This window comes from Pangasianodon hypophthalmus, chromosome 4 (assembly GCF_027358585.1).
Source record: "Pangasianodon hypophthalmus isolate fPanHyp1 chromosome 4, fPanHyp1.pri, whole genome shotgun sequence".
Classification (NCBI taxonomy): domain Eukaryota; kingdom Metazoa; phylum Chordata; class Actinopteri; order Siluriformes; family Pangasiidae; genus Pangasianodon; species Pangasianodon hypophthalmus.
In genome coordinates, this window is record NC_069713.1 from 19,103,490 (window position 1) to 19,126,443 (window position 22,954).

Here is a 22,954-nt window from a genome sequence, read left to right on the forward strand (position 1 = left end):
GTCAGTGGTTTTAATGTTTTAAGGCTGATCAGTGTACTTTAACCAAGCAGGAATCTATTGAAGAAAAACTATTTCAGACATTTGACCTTGCTGTGACTGTGACCCTGAGCCTGTCTGGATCAGTTCCAAAATATAACTAGTTAATCTTCTGGTTACAGTGATAATTTCATGTAAATCCTACAAACATTTAACCACTCCTTTCTGAGATATTGTGACGAGAATAATGAGAATTTCAGATAGACAAACAGGAGGATAGATGGACGCATAAACAATCCGAGAAAATGACATATAAAAACATTAGAAATATCAATAATTATTGAACAAGACAATATGGACAGCCTCTACTTTAGACTTTAATGGGTCTTTTGGAGACACTCGTACAGCCAAACAAGCACCAATACACAATGTGTGATGACACACTCCAATCCTCAGAGTTCACAGGGCAGTGATGTGATGCTTACAGACCACACCTGCACTAGTCAGCCAACAGCTAGTCCTGTTCAAAAGCTTCAACACACACATACCGCCATCTCAATAGCTCAAAGGCCTAAAGCCTTTTGAAGTCCTTACACTGTGGTTGGAGTAGAAGACAGAAAGAAGGCCAGGCTGTTCACATGAATGGTTTTGATGTGCCGGGGAAAACATGATGAAGGAAGAGGTGAGCACATTGTGGAAAGATGAGTGGAATGGAATGCTTCAGTTTTTGAATAAAACTTTTATACAATTACAACTAGCTGACCAAAAAAGGCACACAGACATCTCAGCAAATTAGGGGTTCAAACCTAGCTGGTTGTTTCTGTTTTTGTTGCAGATCATCTGTTACCAGCTCTCCTCATTTTCACAAAAAGTGTCCTTTTAAAAAGAAAGAAAGCAAGAAAGAAAGAAAGAAAGAGAAATTCTAGGTGTCTGATCTCACTGCACATTTCAGGGCTTTTACCAGAAACTGGATTTGAGCCAGTGTTTGGTTCCTGCTCAAGATTTCCACCAGGAGCTAATGGTGCAGTTTGTTGCTGATTGGTTACACCCACCATGTCACACAAAGCGTGATATTATATACTTAAACACTAAGGGGGGGAGAAAAAAAAATTGCAGCATAAATGACACTACTAAACCACTGGTTTGTACCAACATAAACAGTGTGTTTACTGCACAAATAGAAGTGCATTCATTTTTCAACCGCCATAACACCCTTTCAGTGCTATTATTTGTAATTTTCATCAAATCAGTTCAATTAAAAGAAAAATAAAATCATTGTAATTTTGTCAGTTCAGATTTAGTTGCACATGTCCGATTAGGGCAGCACTGTGGCGCAGCTTGGGTTAATGTCTTTGCAGAGTTTTGCATGTTCTCCCCATGTCCACCTGGCAGTGAGGATAATGTCAGTTTGGAATCACCGGCAGGAAATGACTCCGTCTGGCAGTTAGTCTGATGAGCTTTCAAACCGAAAAAACAAACTTTCAGTAGCACACTACGGTGCAGGCCAGCAGACGATGGCTACAATGAGAAAGTCTGCTTAGTTTTAACTTATTAAATGCCAGGGATAAAAGTGAAGAACTACAGTCCAGAAACCATTCTGTTTACGGTATTCATCACTAAATAAAAATTACTGGGGCTGTTAAAGATAAATTGGTTCCTCCTTCATTGTACTAATGCATTCCACATTTCTTTTAACCAGAAAGAGCTAAGCACTTGGCAACCTGTTCATCAGGGCTGTTAAAACAAATAAACGAGGATGGAGTTCTTATTTCACATATGGAAAGTTTGTCTTAGTCTTTCTTTCAACAGAACAGCTATAAAGGTTCCTTAAATTCTCCAACAACATTGAGCTAGTCTCTCTGGAGTAGAAAGATAAACAAAGATTCCAGTGGTTCACTTCACCAAATTTCTTCACATATGGACAACAAAAATAAGGTCTTTGCCCAAGCACTCCAGGAACGATTTTTTAGAGTCTGTTACAAAAAACAGTTCCAATGTTGGAAGGCTTCTACTGCAATCAAACTTTAAAATATTTTTATTAAAAGCATCACCATATTGAAATGAACTACACCAGGTGCTGTTCCTCCAAGAAGAACAGTCAGAAGGTTTAAGTAGCCCGTAAAAACTGGAAGTGTGTGCGTGCATTTTAGTAACGACAGCAACAATATGGAATGTCTTAGGATGGACTCTGAGTAAAAACAGAAAGGTGGCCACAGTCAAGCTACAATTTCATGGCTGGGAGTTTAAGGTGAAAGGTGGGCTTTTATTGATTGTCCCATGCCTGTCACTCTCAGAGCAGAGAACAGCTGCGACACCAATGAGCTTTGCTGTGGTGTGAGCTGGAGACTGCGGATAGGCTTTATTTGCCATGAAAAGGGACGGTAACTCAGCACTCACTCCTTCTTTCCAGCACACAAAAGCTGCCAGAGGCACAGCGTTTCGGGGGAATCAGCCTGTGACACCTATGGCCCCTGCTAGCCTCATTAGCATAAGAAAGGCAGCGTGTCGCACACTGTTAAGGGAAAGTGAGGCCCGAATTATACTTCTGAGGGTGAGAATCAACAAACGTGCACAGGCATTCACACATGTGCATGCGCACATAATGTTAAATCACGCATATTTACTAAAGCGGGATGTATAGGAAGTTTCACAAGAATGCCCAGGGACTGCATGGGCATATCCTCAAACTATGCCTTTTTTCCATGAGATATCTCATTCAGTTTCAGCATAGGGCCTCGTCCCAACCCCAACACTACCAGATATGTGTGTTGTGTTTACGTGCATGATCAATCTACATAATACCAACTCACAGCATAAAATTTGCACTTCCCAAACACAGTTCGTACTCAAGACCCACCCTTGCTTCAGTGGATAATCTCATCTCCATACTGTAGACTTAACTCGGAAGCAGGAAGCCTGGACTTGGAATTATTTCATTTTAGAGCCCAGTGCTTTCAAGCTAAAAAAAAAACATGGACATCTCCTTAAAAAGCGTGTACTTTGTTATCAACAAGCAAGCCAGCTAACATTAGGTGATCATAAAGTTAAGATGTATTTCCATTCTCAGAACAGTGAACTGTACAATCAGTGACACAGATTAAACCAATTACTGTGTCTAAGTTGATTGATCCAAAGTAAATACTAATATAACGAAGTGATTTTAAGTAAATACTAGTATTTACTTGATATTATATATAAATACTACTACACGAAGTGATATTTTCTTTATTTATGAGGACATGCTGACATACACTTTCTGAGTGGGAATTCCAAGTTTTGTGTTTTGTTTTTGTTTTCTTTCCAAGTTACAAGCTTTAGTCAAATGCAGCATAAGTACCAAAGAACTGCTGGTGTAATAATAAAGACTTTCCTGTGCTCATCACAGGACACGATATGCTTATATTTCAATCAATATGCTTAGTACCTTAGTACACAGTCGTAAAAGAGTAATGATTAATAGTCCTACTGTTCAGAGTAAAAAAAAAAAAAAAAAAAAGGGGGTTTGGTTCTCAAGGTTTACTCAAAGTGGTAAAGCTGCTGTGTCTTGCTAAAAGTGCTATAAAAAAATAAAATGGAACTGAATTACATCAACAGACAGGATCAGAAAATATCTAAAATTCTGATTCTAGTGTTTTAGGTCAATAGCAGATACTGGATGGACACTACTACAGATACGCCTGACAGCTACCCATAAACCTCTTCCTCTGCATCTTTACTCAAACAGATGTGCCTTGATATAAATGCACGGATGAATTACAAGAGCAAAACGCCAAGAGGAAAAGAGATTCAGAGACTGGCTGACTAACAGACTTAACCAGAGAAGCATAACTCATTTCCCCAGGCTTCTACAGCAGAGGAGGATGGAAGTGTTTATACTTTTAATGGGTTCTAAAAGACATTTGTTTAGCTTATGCTCGTGATCTGTGCGTTTTCGTCTGCTTTAGAACAGGAAAAAGAGCCTATAACAGAAACATATAAATGTACATTTCTAATCCCAGGACCAGAGTTTATAAGAAGTAGCCCTGCACCTGGAACACACCAAGTTTATAAAGGGAACGGTCAGAATTCAGGGAAACAGTGGATTGCACTGGCCACAAATTAATCTCAACCAGCCTTCACAGAACATCTCATCCAAACTCGAACCCGAACTCACTTTCAATCTTAAAACCTGGCAGAAATGCCTTTGAAAGTAGTGAAATTACTCAGCATGCCTTTAAGGGCATAGAAGGGTCAAAGGGAGAAGAGAAAGGGCTCAGCATGCCAGTGATGTCTAAGCGCTGCCAGAAAAAGGCCCCTTGCCTTGTCTCTTTTTCCTCTTCTCACCCAGGATCCGTATAATGACAGAAAATATGCCCTTGGAATTCCAGTCAGATTGCGTCATGTTATTTTAGCCCTCACTGAAACACAGGGGCTGCTAATGGGTTGGTTATTTTTTCTGCACAAAGCCATTTTCAAGCAATAAATCACCCTACGAGCTACAAAGCAGCACATATACATAGGTCTCTTATACTTTGGAGAAAAATCAGGCACATACATTTCTAAGCCCCTAAGAAGTAAAATTGCTTTCTTAATAACTCTTCATAAAAGAATAAAAAGATTCATGCGTGGTAAACTTATTGCCTAACCAATGCATTTGCAGTATAAAGCAGGTCAGACAATAGTGTTTCCTAAGGGCAGTGTCTAAAATTAACTGTCCCTTCCACCACCCCCTCATGACAGGCACTTAAAGATTCCTCCACTTTACTGAAGTCCTTCCTCTGGCAGCTGACAGGTAAATATAGTACAAGTTCCCTCTGTATGTGACAGTCACAGAGCTGCACAAACCTGCAGTCTTTTTCTATAAAACAAGAACTGTGTTTTGTTTGTTTGGGTTATTTTATTCTATTATTTTGTGCACAATTATCAATCTTCATTAATAACAGAGAAAAGGAAATCGAGCTCAGCTCAACTTACAGCCTCTCAAGCATGAACAGACCAACAAAGGAGCCATTTAGGAGTTCCTGGATTTTATTGGTGCTTAAGATCCTGTAAAGAAAAACAAACACATTATTAATAAATGTGTAATGTAACGTTTAAACATCAGGTTGCTTCACTGACCTAATATTAAACCTACATTTATATGCAGAAAGTACTGAAAGCATGCAATCTTCAAAGTTTCAAAAGCATCATTCAGCCTATTTCAAGAAGCGCCCAGAAAATCCACATACTTTTACAGTATCAGACTTCAAGCAGCACACTTGAAAGACTGAATTTCCAAAATCCAGCCTAAGTAAGGTGGATATTTTCCACAAATACCACACACAGAGTAAGTAAACATATACAAAATCAGTCATTTTCCACTGGTGCCGAAATTAATGCTTTAAGCATTTAGCTATCATGTGGTGAAATATATTCTTTCACAGTTTGAGAATATGTGGCACAATCTTCTTTAAGCACTATAAAGACTCCACTGTATACTAAATAGTTTGATTGTAGTTACTAGATCAGCATTTCATAAGAAAGCACCATTAAGGAAGCAACATAGCCTGAAGGAAAGTCTTTCTTGGGCAAAACATTCCCAGTCAGAGTTACAGGATGTAGTGTACACACTTACTCAGACACTCACACACCGTTTAGTCACACAGACATACTTTTATTACGGGGTGCTGAGGGCTGCTTTTATTACAGGCTAGCTCAGGATTTAATCCCCTACCCCACCCCACCTCCATTCCAAGACCTTATAAGAGTTGAGAGTGTTAAGAGATCCTGTGTGCTTCCCATCACACTACAGCAGACATTAGCATTTCAAACTCCGCATGTGCATAGTGCAAGATATAGGATCCATAATCACATCTCGTCTCAGGACATAAGCTGCTCGCTGTCTGTGTTGGAAAATAGTTTTGTTGGGGAAAAAAAATCCATATTGTTGCTGCTTCACATGCAGCAGGATTAAAATAAACATGGTATGACAATGAGGTGAAACAGAAAAGAACCATCAATACTGACAAACTAAAGATCAAGTTTAGCAGGTAATGATCGAAATGGCTACTGTAAATCAAATACTGTAGAACACAGCTATTCAAAGTTTAATACATTTGCATCAAACTTAATGATGAAGTGAATTAACAAAATAAGTATGCATATTTATCGAGCCTCAGACGATGCTTTTTTTTGATCAAAATTGTAATTAATACAGATATCTGGACAGCCAATAAAATGTGAGGCTTGAGGCTACATTGGTTTCAAATCTGCTTTATTCCTCCTCAAAGTCAGGCAACACATCACTTATTTCATGGCTGGGGAAACACTGCCAAGCCCAATGCATGCAGGGTGGACAAATAATACATAGCTAGTCCACCAGGCAAGCAGAAGTTTCAATGTGCTGCCCAGTCCCATGCTTTAGTTCCCCGGAACTTGACTAGGCTTAAAGGTGGTAGCTAACCTATATGTAAACATATGGTAGTTTGGTAGTTAGTGCTAAGGAAAACATGGTAACACGCTTCTTCCAAGACATGTGAAGCCATCCAACCACATCTTTTCGAACCGCTGTTCATGCAGAATCACAGGGCAGCATAACATCCTCTGAGCAATGTGCTACCCGCCCTCTTCTGCATACATGCGCTGATAGGCACCCATGATTGGCTAATGTTGCTACGACTGACAGGGGAGAGAGTAATCTCATTCCTCCCTCCCAGTGAGCACAACCCATTTTCTCAGGATAACCCATAACTCAGGAGCCCCTGCCTGTGTGTTCCTGTTTCTGAAATGACTGCCTGCCATCCATGCATACTTCGTAAAAATAGAAGTTATAGAGGTTGCACCTCAGCTGATGTGTATACTACAGCATGAGTTATGATGATTCCATGGGTTATTATGGGTTATTAAAAATCAACTTCAGACGAAACTAAGGCTGGTACGTTTAATGTGTAAACGTTTCATTTCATGACTGGTTTACAGAGACTTGGGCCAGGTTTTAAAAGAGAGAGACTGCTGTAGAGAAGTCATTACCCAATCTGCACCGCTCACCTGATTCATATCACTTTTTTTTTTTTTTAAGCACACATACAACTCCTCTAACTTTCAGACACTATACAATCCATTGCTTAAGTCAGGAGTACCCAAGTCCAGTCCTGGTGACGTATCACCCTCAAGAGTTTATTTCCAACACATCTAGCTCTAACATTCAGGTATGCCTAAAAGTACTGATTATCAGAGATCAGGTGTGTTACATTAGGGTTGGAAATAAACACTACAGAGATGGGGATCCCAAGAATTGGACTTACGCACCCCTGTCTTAATTCTCTGTGGACTTGCTTTAAGGATGGGTAAAGACAAGCATATAACTCCTAAAGAGCAGCTTAAATGTCTAGAGAATGGAGAGACTGCAGGGATAATGAAGTGCAGGGGAGGGCAACTCTGAATGCAGATCTCACTTGTGGCCTTTTTCGGGAAGTCCTGACAATTAGCATGTAAATGATCATTTGTTTTGGTGCCTGAGGGCCTCACGGTCCTGGAGACGGCAATCTTCTTATCTTCCTTATCTTGATATTTTAAAGAGATTTGTTTAAGGAATACAACCAACCCTACCAAGCAACCAAATGTAAGAATGACTAACAGGCTGCACAAGGTTAGAAAACCTGGCAGAAGAATGAGGAGTTAATATTAAATTTAATTATTTATTACAAGTTGATAGTATTCAAAGATTTTTACATTTACAAGACTTTAACATTGGTTGAACTGATAAAAATGAAAAAAGTTGGAGAACTTTAGAAAGAGGCTCCTCAAACTTTCTGGAGGCCCAGGAGAGAAAAAATATCAGCCAGCCAAGACTTGTTCACTTTATAGATGTCTATCAGAGACAAAACAAACCCATTTATGTAGTCCCAGCTTTTACTAAAAACATCCAGCTAAAAGATGTCAGAGGATTGACGAGATGCAGAGAGATAACACTGTGATACTTGCGTGTACACTGTATCCTATTGGTGCTTGACACATGCTCAAGACGTCTCTGGCTAGACTATTAAACTTGCCCAGATGCCTCTGTCAACCTCTTGACGGGACTAAAGGTCTACATTATGCTTACATTATCAGTCAGTGTGATCAGGGTTCAGTTGGGTCACAAACATAAACAAAGTGACCCCATTGCTTGTGGTAATAAGGGTATTGATTTCTGTCCATCAGCATGTTGCGTTTGTTTCATCATTGCCGCATTTGAAGATGTCCAGTGCGTTTTGTGTAATCCAAAGTCATCCTTCTAGATGTGCATTGCAAAAGTGGTCATACACAGAGATTCCAGCCAAAAATTTATGAAGATGCCAAAATTTGTCAACTCCTATCTTTGGTCGCAATGGCACTAAATCAGCTACCAGTGACCGCATCATATTATGCATTCCAAGACCGACGATATCAACTCATGACCAAGGACTTGCTTTACTATGCGTCATTTTTGTCTGCAATTTTATTTTTACAGCAAACCCAGGCTGAAAAATGCACAGTGAAAACCAGGCTTAACAAACACTACAGCAAAATTAGACAAAACAGTATTTTTTGTTCAGATGATATTGAGAAAAATAATCAAATCAAATACATACACTATGGAAGCTGGTAAGTACTACCGTGTCTCAGTATTTTCATTGTCAAATGTGGTGAACTCAGAAAGTGCTTAGAAAAGTGCTATTCAATACTGAATACTGCTCACTGAATACTAGCATTCAGCTTTTAACATGCAGACACAGCAGAGCTCATACCGTCATCTTTTGTCCAAACTGAATAAGCTGATGTCATGCTGGAAGTCTAAACAAGGAGACTCTTCCTCACCAGGAAGCTTCCAAATATCTATTATAAGTTGGTTGCGCTCTAACTGGCCAACAGCATTAACTTTAAATCACACAAAGTTTAAGTGACATCATCTACTAGCCAACAAAGTTAAGGTAAACCATTTATATCCCCTTGACATGTGTATAGTAAGATAATGTTAATGTTTCTACCACTCCTCCTCTTCTACTCCCATCTACATAAGAAATCAACCTCCAACTCCTTTATCCAAATATATCACAATTATATATGCTCATTTTATAAGTCAAGATATCCTTGTATTCTTGTATCCTTGTATTCAAATAAGAGAAGAAAGACTTGGTTATCTATGGAGATTTGCTTAATCTTCAAGAATCAGACAGTGCAAAGAAAGCACCCAAACCAAACACATCAGTATGCAGGAAGTAAAGAAAAGCAGCTGCAGCAGTGCATGTTTTTCTGGGCGCCGCTTACACAAACACTCGAGATGATCCCAAGTTCACCTTTTTATGAGACAGCAGCTACACAAATCAAACCAGCCAGTAAAGTATTCTACCACCTGAAGAAATACCTACACAGGCTCAGAAATTGTTTAGACTCTTAAAAGAAAAAGCAATAACTATGCCAGATTGAGAAATTATTTGAGTTATAATACAGCAGAGACAAAGGGACATTTTCGGTTGTAGTTGGACAGAAATGCGACTTGGGCTGGCCTGGAACTGATTTGAGGTCCCATGAACCAAGTTGATCTGGTCTCGCTGTGAATCACAATATTTAATAGGACTCGGCTGGACTTTCAAACTGAAGCAGCGTTTCCTGCAGTGGGAGGAACTCTGGCGTCCCACAGTGCTTTGCTACAGGTGCCAGGTGTGTGTTAGACAGAGAGAGAAAAATGGCGAGCTGCTCAAGAAGAGTTATTATCCTCATACTGAACAACAAGCACAGGTGTGTGTGTGTGTGTGTGTGTGTGAGTGTGTGTGTGCGCACACACTCATTCACACACTCGCACACACAGGCTGTACCATTGTCATCTCTTTCTATGGGCTAAAAAAAAAAGGGATAAAATATTTTTTTAAATGAAATTAATTGCTGCAAATATGTTTTATAGTAATAACAGATGCAGTAAAAATGTACAGTTTACTTTCTGCACTTTAAAAATAAAACATTATAGGAATTACTCTTAATGTAATATTAACTGTTTATTAATAGTTAATAGTTTATTATCTCATGTGAGACACCTGAAAAAGATCTTTTGCTCACAGCAACGTCCCAAAAACACTACTCAAGAAAAAGTACACCTTTCTCTATATAACTGCTGAGAACAGTAGAGGAAACCTGATGATCTCATATTGTGTGTGTGTTTGTGTGAGTAGGCTTCAATCTAGATCAGCGGAATTAACTGACTGTAGAAGCAACTATCAGCTCAACCATAGACGAAAATATGCAGCGCCGTTTGATGGGTATGTGCATGTAAAACACTTCACACTTAAGTAAATCATTTGGACCAAGTTAGACAGTCACATGCTCCATGCTCATGAAGTCAGTGAAACACCAAAAGCTAAAAGTGAGCATGGATGAATCACTGAATTGTGCAAATGTCCCATAGAGAGGACAAGAAATGTATACTGGCTGAGGTGTAAATGTCCTTCTTAGTTTATTTTGACTAGTTTAAATTCAGTACTCTGTGCCCACCCCAGCCATGAACAGCATCCCTAAACACCACCCCCCACTAAAGGTGTAAACCTGTTGCTTGAATTGTTGAGAAAATCTTATTTTTGCTGGTCAACTGATTATTTTATACATGTTAACATACAGTAGATATAATGGGACAGTGAGTATCATAATTCTTACTCCTCTGAATGCACCAATATGTACATCAATGTTTTATTACAGCACTGCAAATTAGGGATGCATCTATACCACTGTTATTCAGACTAAGCCCCAGTACATGTCACTACTGATACCAATACTACAATATTGTCCCTTGCTGTCAATGACCAATAGTGGCTGATGGTTAAGAACAATATACTGAGTAAGAGCTGGCTTTTTTCACTCATCTAGGCTTCCTGTAGACATTTTTTTCTCTCCTAGCCAGCATTTGCTGCAGCACGCTGCTATTCATGAACTTTATATTCCTCATTGTCAGCTCCTCATTGTGATATTTTATTAACACCAAATTGAAGCAGCGAGTAAAGTTGACGTGTGTGTGCACGCATGCTGTATTAGTCATATGTTTGAAGCGTTACGCTAGTGTATTGTATGCATATTTTACGAATTCAGCGCACTGTAATGTTTCGGTCCACAAGTCACTGGCTGTCTGAGTGCTTTCTTACACCAGATCTTATAAACCTGGGAGGAAATCTTCCTGTTCCTACTTGCTGCTGAACGTAGCATCTAGTACTCAAACATACTGTCCTGTGAAAACAGCGCGCTTAGAAGAAGTACGTAATATAAGAACCTCACATAATATAAGCAATATTTTATTAGGAATAGCCTACTTCATTATGCAGTCTGTTGAATGTATTGTTCGATATGCAGACGTATCAAAGTCCCGTACTGAACAAAGGTTTATAACACGTCGTATCATTACAGCCATGCAGCACAGTGCATGGATAGAAATAGCAAAATCCCAACATGGATTAGCAACAGCATAAAACTGTTCCTCAGTATTTCAAACACGGCACAACTACAGTGTATAAAATTCTTGGCTCAGAGAAATAAACTCTGCTTTATTTGGGCAAAAATTCATTCAAGGAAATGAAGTATATCATTTTCCCAACGAAACTAATTTGACTTGCCGTTAAACAAAGTCCTCGAGCCAAGAGGGAAGAGCTAATTGCAAGGCAATAGTTCAGCAGATTCATACAGTTATTGCCTGGAAAATCTTTGGACAGACACTGATATTGTTTATTATATATTATAAAAACTGCCTGCCTGGAAATTTTATGTCCGTTAATCAAGCAAATCATCAGACAAATCAGCCGAAAGAGCAACCACCCAAATACTGGACAAGTCTGGAAATGTACTAACACTTTACCACAGAGATTCTTTGCACTATACATTATGATACACTGGTTCAATTTGAAAGCAGACCACCAGACCTATCATCTGATCTTTATATATTTGGTAGAAGAGCACACAGGGAAAGAACAGGGCTGGTTATACCTTCAACATGTGTAGAACAAGACTGTATACAGTGAACAGACATAACAAGTCACATCTGCACTACATAAACACTGATCGGTCAAAGTGATAAAACTGAATGATGCAATCCATGTCCATGAGTAATAAGACAACAACTGGCTGAAAACGTCCACCACTATCTATGAAAACATCTGTTTGAGATTCCTCACAGCAAATAGATATTAGTGAAGTTTTCTGACATAACAGCTTGAACAAATTCTCTCTAAGTTTAATGATCCCCAGACTGTCTAACAAAGTCTAATGTTCAACACTCTAAATATCAATTTATGTTGCATTATGCCTGTAGACAGGGCTACCATCACAGAACACACAAGAAATTCATACCTGCTATTTGTGAAGCTTGCGTACCAAGAGTTACAACAGGCTATTTAGCAAAGTGCTAGCAATTTGTCCATAGTGTCATTTTGTTTAGCCTACTTTAAAACAACCATGGCAAAAAAAATTGTGTTACAAACAGGAACTTTTACCATCCATTTTTTGGGGGGAAAAGGTACCAACTAGCATCTTTAGGGTTCGAACCAGTTTTCAGATTAATTTGCATACAAAAAACAAAAGCAAAGGCTTTTATTCAGTAACCTTTGTGAGACTACGCTATCCTTGGTGTTTGTATCAAAGCCAAAATTATGGCACTGTGACAACCCTAACATACACTCTGAAAAAATGCATACAACACTGTACCTTTCCTTATCGCCTGGGGTGGTACCATCACCTTACAGGTACAGTACACCTTTTTTTCCTTTAATATTTATCTTTTACCTAGAAAGGTGCATATAGTGTATTTTTATATATTCTAAATACTAATCATGGTTCAATTAAGTATCTTAAATCATTTTTCAACATACGCTACAGCCATGTTTCCAAGTAAGAGATACATATTAAATGTACAAAAGAGGGACCCTTGAGGGTACCACCCTAATCACAAGGAAAGATACAGTTTAGTACACATTTTTCTGAGAGTGTAAGTTATGTTTACATGTTACTCTACTCAAGGAAGCCTATATCTATCTACCATTCTTCACATCTACAGTCCACTTATAAGTGAAATCCAAGGCAGGATGAGGGTTGAAGATGGAGACTGAATGTGTAGGTATGCTTTGTGTGACCGCTCTACACCCAGCTACAGAAAAGGACTGCTGTCCTTTTCCAGGTTTTGGAAATTCATCATGGTCAATACTTCAGACTCAAAGTGAGTGGTGGAATATTACAAGCGAATGCACAGAGATGGAAAACGCTCGTTGGTTACAGAGTTTGTACGACAGCTTGACGCCTAGCCTGGTGAAAAATCCAGCTTGGTTTGTGACTTGTGACTAACCTTATCAATGTTGGACAGAAACAAGACATGTCAATACATTCATTCTGCATGTCTACAGTTAGGCCAAAATTGAGCGTTGAAGATGGAGAATGAATGTATTATGTGACAGCTCTACATCTAGGTACAGAAACGGTGTGGTCCAGGTGGATCTGTGTACGGGAAATTCACCACTTCAGGCTCAAACCAAATCCAGCCTAGTAGTGGAACTTTACAAGAGACGGAAAAAAGAAAACAGAGTTTGTATGACAGGTCTAAACCGTGGTACAGATTTGAGTCAAGTCCAGGGTGTTTAAGATGTACAGCTGAATGCATGCTACTTCTACGGCTAGATATGTGCCATGTACAAAAGCTGTACACCCAGGTACATAGTCTGAGAACCATATAGGCCTTCATTCCTTCCACCAGGAGCTCTTGGGAGCCACTAGGTCGTGTCACTCAAGTACAAGGAAAACAGAGAGGTAAACAACAAGACAGCATGATGGTGGTTACTTACAGTGTGACTGTTCTGTTGGGAAAAGAGGTGACAGGCAGCACCTGCTGGAGCTCCATGTTGCTACACACCACCTTCCTGTCCGCTGTTCCTGACCGACCACCGGTTTTGGACCGTTCTTCATAGGATTTACATTCAGGAGATGCTGCACAGTTTGCAGATCCGAGCAGCACAAAAGCTAAGAAAAGCCCACACCAGCCACTGAGAGACATTTCCAGCTTCTTCTATTGAAATGCACCAGATGGGCAACTCAGTGAAGTTAATGTAGCAGCAAAATGCTGGATTGATGGTTTCAGTTTGTTTATTTGTTTGTTTGTTTATAATATATACACACACACACACACATAAAAGAGCTCCTTGTCTCTTCAAGAAACGCACATCCAGGACAAAAAAATAAAAAAAAATATATATATATATATGGGGAAATATGCTCGACGTTTTAGGTCATACTGAAAGCTTGGGGTCTACACGCACATTTGGATGCGCCATGGCTTTGTGTGCTGCACATGAATGAGTCGAGAGAAGCGCTCCGAGATCCTTCCTTTGTTTTCCAGTCGGCTCGTTTTACGACTCGGTGCCATTGAGTCGGTCAAAGCTGACGATTCTACTGCTCAACAAAGTCTATTCTGCAGAAAAACTTTAACTCCAGCTGAGATTTCTGGACGCTAGCTGCTCTTGCTGGCTGGAATCCATGTCGTGTTGTTGCGTGTGTGTGTGTGTGTGTGTGTTTACAGCTAGGCTCCTGCGCGGTGAAGAGACAGCTGCAGCCAACACAGGACTCACAAACTCCAGGAAATCTGATCACGCTTCGCTCAAGAGCAACTTTCCTTTCCTGTCCTTTGCTTTAGACGGTCTTCTGACTGCACACACACACTCTCTCTCTCCCAGCAGTGAACACCAGTTACGATAAAATATAAAACACAAGCGCCAGCCTGCTAACTTCTCAAAAGCAGCAGTTGAACGCACGGTGAGAGAGCAGCTCCTCACCGCAAACACAGTGCTGTTCCACAGCAGCGCGCCACGCAGCTTCACTTCACTTCACTTCACTTCAGTCCATACGATACGCTTCGTGGAGAGCCACAGATTCTTTTTACCGAACATTAAAAAAAAAAAAGAAAAGCTTTTCGACGTAAATATCACCCCGTAAAGCCTCGGTGAGCAGCTCGCAGTTGCTGAACTCCTTAAAGTCCGTGTGAATCCGAGTGCTCCACTTCCGCTGATGACGTCACCGCGAGTCTGCTACCTTTCCCATAAAAAAAAAAAAAAACAGTTCATGAAGGAGTGATACAACTGAAAGAAAGTGATCACTGAGAAAACAGCCCAAGTGTCCACTATCACACACCACCATCACGACCACAACAACCACAACCATAACCACCAACAACCACAACAACAGCTATAAATAAATAAATAAATGACATATGACATATATACATCAACCAAAGATCTAATTTTGTAGGACTTCCATGTGTTTTTCACATTTCAGTGAACTTATTTTATTTCATGTAGCAATGTGTAAAGAATTTGAAAAGCAGTAGGAAAAAAAAATTAAAGCTGCAAGCAGCGTTTTCGGGGGCCAAGCACCCAGACGGGTGAGCCGCGCATTCACAGACGCGCTAAGCTATCACAGGAAAGCAGAGCCATAACTTTAGGCACAGGGATTCAAGTATATAAAATATGGAAAACTCTATAAATGATCAAAAAATATTTGATAACTTTTGTAAAGCATGAAACAAATTTCAATGATTTTCAAATTGGCAAACAGGAAGTACTCTTGAAATTCAGATGCTGATGAGCATTCACTTCAGCTTACCCTAGGGAATCATAGGAATGTAGAACTAGGAATGTAGAACTGTGAAGTTTTTAAAATTAAATCAGAAAAATGATGGAAGTTGTCACAGTTTTTGAACACAGGTGGTGCTGTTATTAACACCTTTTGGGAACATTAAGGCCAGGTCCTGAAGATCAAGTCTCATGACAATATGCAAATATCTTACTGAGATACACCCTGTCATCCTGTTTGATGCATTTGCCAGTCCGTTATGGGAGAACGGTTTTGAATATCAAAGTTCCTTTGAAAAGTTTAAGATGATGTCAGTCATATTTGGTGAAGATGGGACTAAAGTTGGAGGACGAGTAGCAAAAATGGCACTTAGATGGAAGCATTTTTGGCATGTTATTGTTTTTATTAACTTTTTACCAGTAAGTGGCACTGTCACTAAATTTGTGGCATAGCCTCAGGGCATGGTCCTGAAGATGGCTACCAAGATTTGTGTCAGTCTGCAAGCTCATTGCTGAGATACAGCCTCACTCCCTGTTTGGCGGCTTCACTGTCAGATTTGTTGGTCCATTACGGGCAAACTGTTTGGAGTATCAAAATTCTTTTGATAATTTTTGTGAGGCTTACTCTGAAGATGACAAATGCCAAATTTGGTTATGATTGGACAAAATTTGTAGGAGGAATTGCAAAAAAAAAAACAGTTTTTGACAAAATCCAAGATGGCGTAAAATCTAATTAGGAAGAAATTGACATCACAGGAAAGTGCTGAACTCATCTTGACCCAGAGAAGCTTTTAAATTTTGTACACACAGTTCAAAAGTTATGACCATAAACATACTTCCATATTACACCCAACTTTGACTAGATGGTGGCACTAGAGAGTTGGCAGCACTTGGCCCAAATTTGGTCAGAATGTTCCTCAGACCCTCCCTAATCAGTGTGCCAAATTTCACTACATTTTACCAGACAGTTCTATGGGCTGACATAAGAAGAAGAAGAAGAACAACAACAACAACAATAAGGTGCCTATGGATCTTTGGTGTGTAAAAAAAAAGTTTAGTAGAATAGTAAGAATGACTTATTGGGAGGATAAAACTAAATGTGCTGTTAATACTACACTCACAGGGAAAAATATTAAATCCTGTATCATGGCTTGTGTTTTTCCCTGAATGAGAATGCTTCAGTGTTCTTTGTAGAATCCTCTGTTAAAACCCAACAACAGATGATTTCTCTTTCAGAAGATGTTCTAAGTAATACTCCTGAGGAAAGTAGAACTGTTAATCATCCAAAAACCCTTGAGGAATTCATTGTACAGTTTGTTAACTTTGTTAACTAATGAGTATACATTGTATTTTATGTGCAAAAGTAATGAAATCTATATAAATGTTTAATCACTTTTTAACCAATTTATTCTGTTTGTGCTGTATGTATGTATCTATCTATCTATCTATCTATCTATTGTACATTATTTATTGTCTTCCTTTCCGGGTCCCTGGAGGAATAGTGGTTAGGCCATGGGGCTCTCACTGCTGCAGCCTGGGTTTGATTCCTGGCCAGGGAACCAACCCCAGCCCCTGGGGTTGCAAATGATAGTGCACTCCCAGTGCCAGTCCCAAGCCCAGATAAAATTGGGGAGGATTGTGCTGGGAAGGGCATCTGGTGTTAAAAACCTCTGCCAAATCAAATATGCAGACCAATGATCTGCTGTGGCAACCCCTAACAGGAGCAGCTGAAAGAAGAAGAACAACAACATTTATCTTTCTTGTAAACTGTGTTGACCTGACAAAAAAAGAAAGAAATCTATTTTTTTTAAATGAAATTAAAAGCTTGTGTAAATGGTACACTGAGTGCATTAAAATATGGATGATTAATCGGCTTTTTTGTGCCACTTGGTCAGTTATTCTTCACTTAAATGAAAATGTAAGTGGCCTAATTTACTAAACAAAATTGGGCTTAATAAGAGAGCCCAGAATAATGACAAATAATTGTGTACTTAGTATTTAATGACACTCATTTCTTATCTGCAGCAGAATAAAAAGCAGCACTATGAATTTAGGCATACTAACTAAGCCGCGTGTAGATGTTGGATGCCATTTATAGCATATATAATATATCTCTTTATATTATACTTTGTGGTGTTAAAATGTCTAATCACAGCCTACAATTTAACAAAATACTAATTGATGGATTCATGATGTAACTGCCAAAGCAAATTACCTGTCAACTAAACATATTACAACTGTAACACAATCCTCCACAATCCTGGATGTATTGTATTCATTGTGGGTCTACAGAGGTCAGGCAAGCTCAGACTCGTAGCTGTGGGTAGCCTGCAACAGAGGGGAGAGCAGACATTGCATGCAACTGTATAAAGACAGAGGCAAGACTTGTTTTTCTATTTGTGCAAGTTCTGACAGTCCTTTACTATAACGACAGTGGCATTTTCTAAAAACATATGGCATTTTGTTGACTGAAGACTGAAGCAGGAAGTTTATCTTCATTGACTAGTAAATGAACAAATGACTCAATCAGGGACATTGAGTGCACTCCGTAGCGTATAAAGGCTTTACTTCATACCCTCTGTGGTGTAGAAAGGCAGCAGTGAGCTTTTCGCAATATATATCTTGGGATACAGTACCACAGGAGTGTAAAACAGTCCTTCTCAAAGTAGGGTCCGGGGACCTCCATGGGTCTGTGATTTTATCTTTTTCATATTTGAATTTTTGACTGGTTCCTTGATTTGAAGTTTAATCCAAACAACAATAACTCAACAGCATTTACTATCAACTATCAACAATGGACCTAATGTGTTCTGTCTGTGGAAGGTTGAGTAATAAAAAGCTCCAAGGCTCTAATAAATGTTTAAAATATTATTGTATACATTATTATTGAAATAAGGGCCATAAAATAAATTTGTACTGAGATGTTCCGTGGGGTTTATTTTACAATTTAAAGATTCCCTGGCTACAAAATCTTTCAGAACCCCTGCTCTAGGAACAGATTTTTTTTTCCTTCTGTACGTGATGACGTAGGCTACGCACACGCTGTACGTGCTGACGCTCCACGCTGGATTTCCTGGTGCTGTAAATACGGCGGCAATTAAAGTTGCGCTATAACAGTGAGTGACAGGTGAAAGAAAGGCTGTAGTTCGCCTGCTACTCACTGCTAAACGCACGCAAAATGGCTCTTAATAAAAATATGTCTGTCGAAGGTTTTCCAGCTGACTTTGCATGGGGAGCTGCAACAGCCGCTTACCAAATCGAAGGTAGATTAACTGCACTTCCACTATGACCCCATGCATGACAGTTTGTTTGAGCTCTTTAATAAACTTTAATAACCTCTCCTTAATAGTCTTTGACACTAGTTTCTCAAATTTCGGCTGTTTCCTTCTCTAGCTGCTGTTTGAACGGCATGTATAGCCTACTATCGTACTAAATAGTATGCCAGTGCTCAAGTTGTGTACTATTTAGACTTTGCCTACTATTTAGTAAGCTAGTAAGCAGTATTGAATGTATTCTACAGCTGCAATCTAAAGTAATGTTGCAAAAGAAACCACTTCAATACAAATTAAAGGATGAATAATAGTAATACAAATCATAGTTACACATGTTGTATTTCAAAATTTGAAGAAACCATTCATTCAGTTGATCTTCAGCAACCACTTTATCCTGGTCAGGGTAGTGGTGGATCCTGAGTCTGTCTCACGAACGCTGGGCATGAGACAAGAATACACCCTGGACGGGACACCAGTTCATTGCAGGGCACTATGGGCACACACATTTATACATACGTTCACACTGAGGGGCAAATTAGCACACTAAACCAATGTTTTTGGGAGGTGGGAGGAAACAAGAGAACATGTGAAACTCGGCACATACAGTAACCAGAGCTCAGGATCGATCCTGGAGCTGTGAAGCAGCAACGCTACCCGCTGTGCCAATCATTGTTATACATATTATATTTTAAAGCAAGATATCTTTTAAAGTGTTTCCTATAACTTTTGAGTGTTTGTGCAGGGGGCTGGGATATGGACGGTAAAGGCCCCAGCATATGGGACACTTTTTGCCACAGTAAAGGCCGAGTGTTTGAGGATCACACTGGAGATGTGGCCTGTAACAGCTACCAGCTTTGGGATGAGGACCTGAAGTGTATCCAGCAGTTAGGCCTCACACACTACCGTCTGTCCTTCTCCTGGTCACGGTTGCTTCCTGATGGAACCACACGTTTTGTCAACCCACAAGGTGCTCTGTCTGGAAAGTGATAAACTATTTATGGCAGAAAATCAAAATGGAAAAGCTATGACTAATAATCAGTAATCTACAATATTATAAAAAAGCACACAAAATTCGGCATAGTATTTTTTGGCAATATCCACAGGACCTTTATCTATGGAAATATGTAATTCTGTAGGCATAGGTGTATAGTAAATATGCAGTGAATATAATATACATTTTTGAGTGCCAAACGTTGCATCCCCATGGCTTCTGTTTTGTGAAAATGTACAACTGAGGAGATCCAAAAATCTCAATATCTAACCCTAGCTTCTTAATTGTGAAAATTAACAATCCTCTGTGAAATTTAATGCACTAAAAGTTTTGGCTGAAATAAATTTCTTTCTATTTCTAATTTTTCCTAATACGCAACTGTAAATTTAACTTAAGACCATATAAGGCTATTGTGTTAATAATCAATGTTTTTCTGCATATTACTTCCCAGAGAATTAACTCATTTCTGTTTTATTCCCCAGGTGTAGGATACTATAACAAAGTGATTGATGACCTAATCGCAAACGCTGTTATGCCCATGGTCACCCTGAACCACTTTGACTTGCCTCAGGCTCTGCAGGACCATGGTGGTTGGAAATCTCCAGAGATTGCAGATGTTTTTGACTCGTATGCTCAGTTTTGCTTTAAGACTTTTGGGGACAGGGTGAAGCTTTGGATTACACTGAATGAGCCGTATGTGTGCGCTAAACTTGGGTATGAGAATGGCCTTTTTGCCCCTGGCCTTAAAGAACCAGGGACCTCAGTCTACCTAGTTGGTCACAACATGCTGCGTGCCCATGCTAGAGCCTGGCATAGCTATAATGCCCACTTCAGATGCCTGCAGGGAGGAAAGGTGTCCATAGCTCTTAACAGTGACTGGGCTGAACCTTTAGACCCATGCTGTTTTGAAGATGTGGCTGCCACTCAGCGATACATGGACTTTAACCTAGGCTGGTTTGCTTGCCCAGTGTTTGGCACAGGGGACTACCCAGAGTCCATGAAGTCCAGGATTGAGGCCCAGAACCTTAAACTAGGATTTACTGAGGGGGAGCGTTTGCCCAAGTTTTCAGACGACGAGCCCAAGCCCTTAGGCACAGCAGATTTCTTTGCACTGAACTACTATACATCACGCAAAGTGAAGGACGCAAGCTCTCGTCCCAGTGATCTCAGTTTCACAGGGGACCAGGGAGCAGAAGCTATAATAGATCCATCATGGCCAGTGAGTGGTGTGTCCTGGCTTGCTGTCGTGCCTGAAGGACTGCGCAAGTTGCTAAAATACACAAAGGTATGTTTATGAGAATTGAGAGATATTATTTATGCTATGTTGTATTTATGCACCTTGTATTTTTGACGTTACATTTACAGATTCTCAACTTTATTTTTATGAATGTTTTGTTCCTCAGGAGACTTACAACAACCCAGCCATTTACATCACTGAAAATGGCTTCTCACAGATAGGGCCTGTGGAATTCGAAGACATTGATCGCTGCCAGTTTTATCAGGATGTACTTCAGCAAGTATCAAAAGGTCTTGCAATAGCAGTGAACTTTATGCTTTACACATGCTGCAATAAATGAATAAAAATATATAGTATTCCTTAGTACAAAGGTCGATTAATTAAAATTTAATTGTAGTACAGGTTTTTGTACTCTGATGTGTGTGTGTGTGTGTCTATGTATATATATGTGTGTGTATATATATAAAACAGCGTATGTGTGTGTACATATACAGTACACTGAAACTTTGACATGATATTTTATTGTTTTCATGCCATTAATTCAATGCCTTGTATTGTTTTCTAGCTATCACAGATGATGGTGTGAATGTGAGAGGATATTTTTCCTGGTCACTTCTGGATAACTTTGAGTGGTCAGATGGTTTCAGTGTGAGATTTGGCCTCTTCCATGTGGACTTCTCCAGCGCTGAGCTAAAGCGCACCATGTACCGCTCTGGTAGAGAGTATGCAGCTATAATAAAAAGATACCGCACCTATAACAAGCTGGACAGCTGAAGTCAGCACTCTGATATCTGTACTAGACACTAATTTGAATGTTTGAACACTTGAATAGCACCAAGAACAAACAAAGTAGTTGAAATTTTTATGATTTTATTGACTAATTTAGTAGTTTGTAAAATCCAGAAATATGCAAACTATAGAATATAGACCTGTAGCACTTTTTAATGCACTATGAGTAATGTATGTTTAGCTGATCCAAGGATTTTTTTTTTATACAAGGTGTGATAATTTTGATTGCAGAGGAGCTTTTACAATAGCCTGTCACAAAAAATTGTGTAAATTGTGAATTTTGGAATCCATGAAGAATCTATACAGTACATATGCAGTACTGTGCAAAAGTCTTGGTCACCCTGTTTTGTTTTGTTTTTAAGTTCAAATGTTGTTATAGATGTTTATTTAGTGCCTTCTGTATAATTGAGTCAGTACAAAAAACATTTTAGATTTCCAAACATTAATTTTCCAGTAAAAAGTTAAATGTTACAGTACAATGTTTGTCAGTAAACAAAGCGACATATTACGTACAAGACCACTTTTCGAATAAATAACATAATGAAGGCTGCTGGGTTTTGCATGCAAAAAAAGAAGTCAGAGTCTCAAGAAGAACTGTGGCTGGTTCTAAAAGATGCTCTGTAAAACTTATAAGCTAATTTCCTTATAAAACTGCACTAATTATACCTGAGACTATTAATTTAAAAAAGCGAAGTTAACAGATGTTGCCTTTGTTTAGTTTATTACTGTTTACTGCTCTTTATAGTATTGTTTTTATATAGAAACATTTAATTTCATTATTTTTAAAGGCATCTTTGCTTTATAGTAGTTCTTTGCATGTGCCACAGTACTATATATAGTATAGCACATGAGATATATATGTATATGTATGTATGTGTATATATATATATATATATATATATATATATATATATATATATATATATATATATATATAGCATGTGCTTGATGGCCACAGGTAATGGTTAAATACATGACTGATCAGTCACATATTGACATCTACATGCTGTGCAGTTTAGGGAACAAGCTTGAAAAGCTTAATAAATTATAGCTTTGGTATTGTTTTGATTTGAGGAGTATATGAAAGACAGGATGAAAGGTTGAGAGACGCCACAGCTACTCTGTGTCT

General features: G+C 39.1%; 2 protein-coding genes across 2 annotated transcripts in view; one reads left to right on the forward strand and one right to left on the reverse strand.

The window, feature by feature from the left end:
* adgra3 (adhesion G protein-coupled receptor A3) overlaps positions 1-14,988 on the reverse strand; it is a 34,783-nt gene extending 19,795 nt beyond the window's left edge. Inside the window, exons 1-2 of the mRNA XM_026936913.3 lie at positions 13,758-14,988; positions 4,930-5,001 (exon numbers count right to left, since the gene is read on the reverse strand). Coding sequence (XP_026792714.3) covers positions 4,930-5,001; positions 13,758-13,966 — 281 coding nt within the window. The 5' untranslated portion in view covers positions 13,967-14,988. The remainder of the gene's footprint in view (positions 1-4,929; positions 5,002-13,757) is intronic.
* Positions 14,989-18,556: 3,568 nt separating this feature from the next.
* Positions 18,557-22,633, forward strand: gba3 (glucosidase, beta, acid 3). Its single transcript, XM_026936118.3, has 5 exons — positions 18,557-18,799; positions 19,551-19,775; positions 20,282-21,084; positions 21,203-21,326; positions 21,602-22,633. The coding sequence occupies exons 1-5, from the start codon at positions 18,715-18,717 to the stop codon at positions 21,808-21,810; spliced, it is 1,446 nt and encodes a 481-aa protein (XP_026791919.3). The 5' UTR covers positions 18,557-18,714; the 3' UTR covers positions 21,811-22,633.
* The last annotated feature ends 321 nt before the right edge of the window (positions 22,634-22,954 follow it).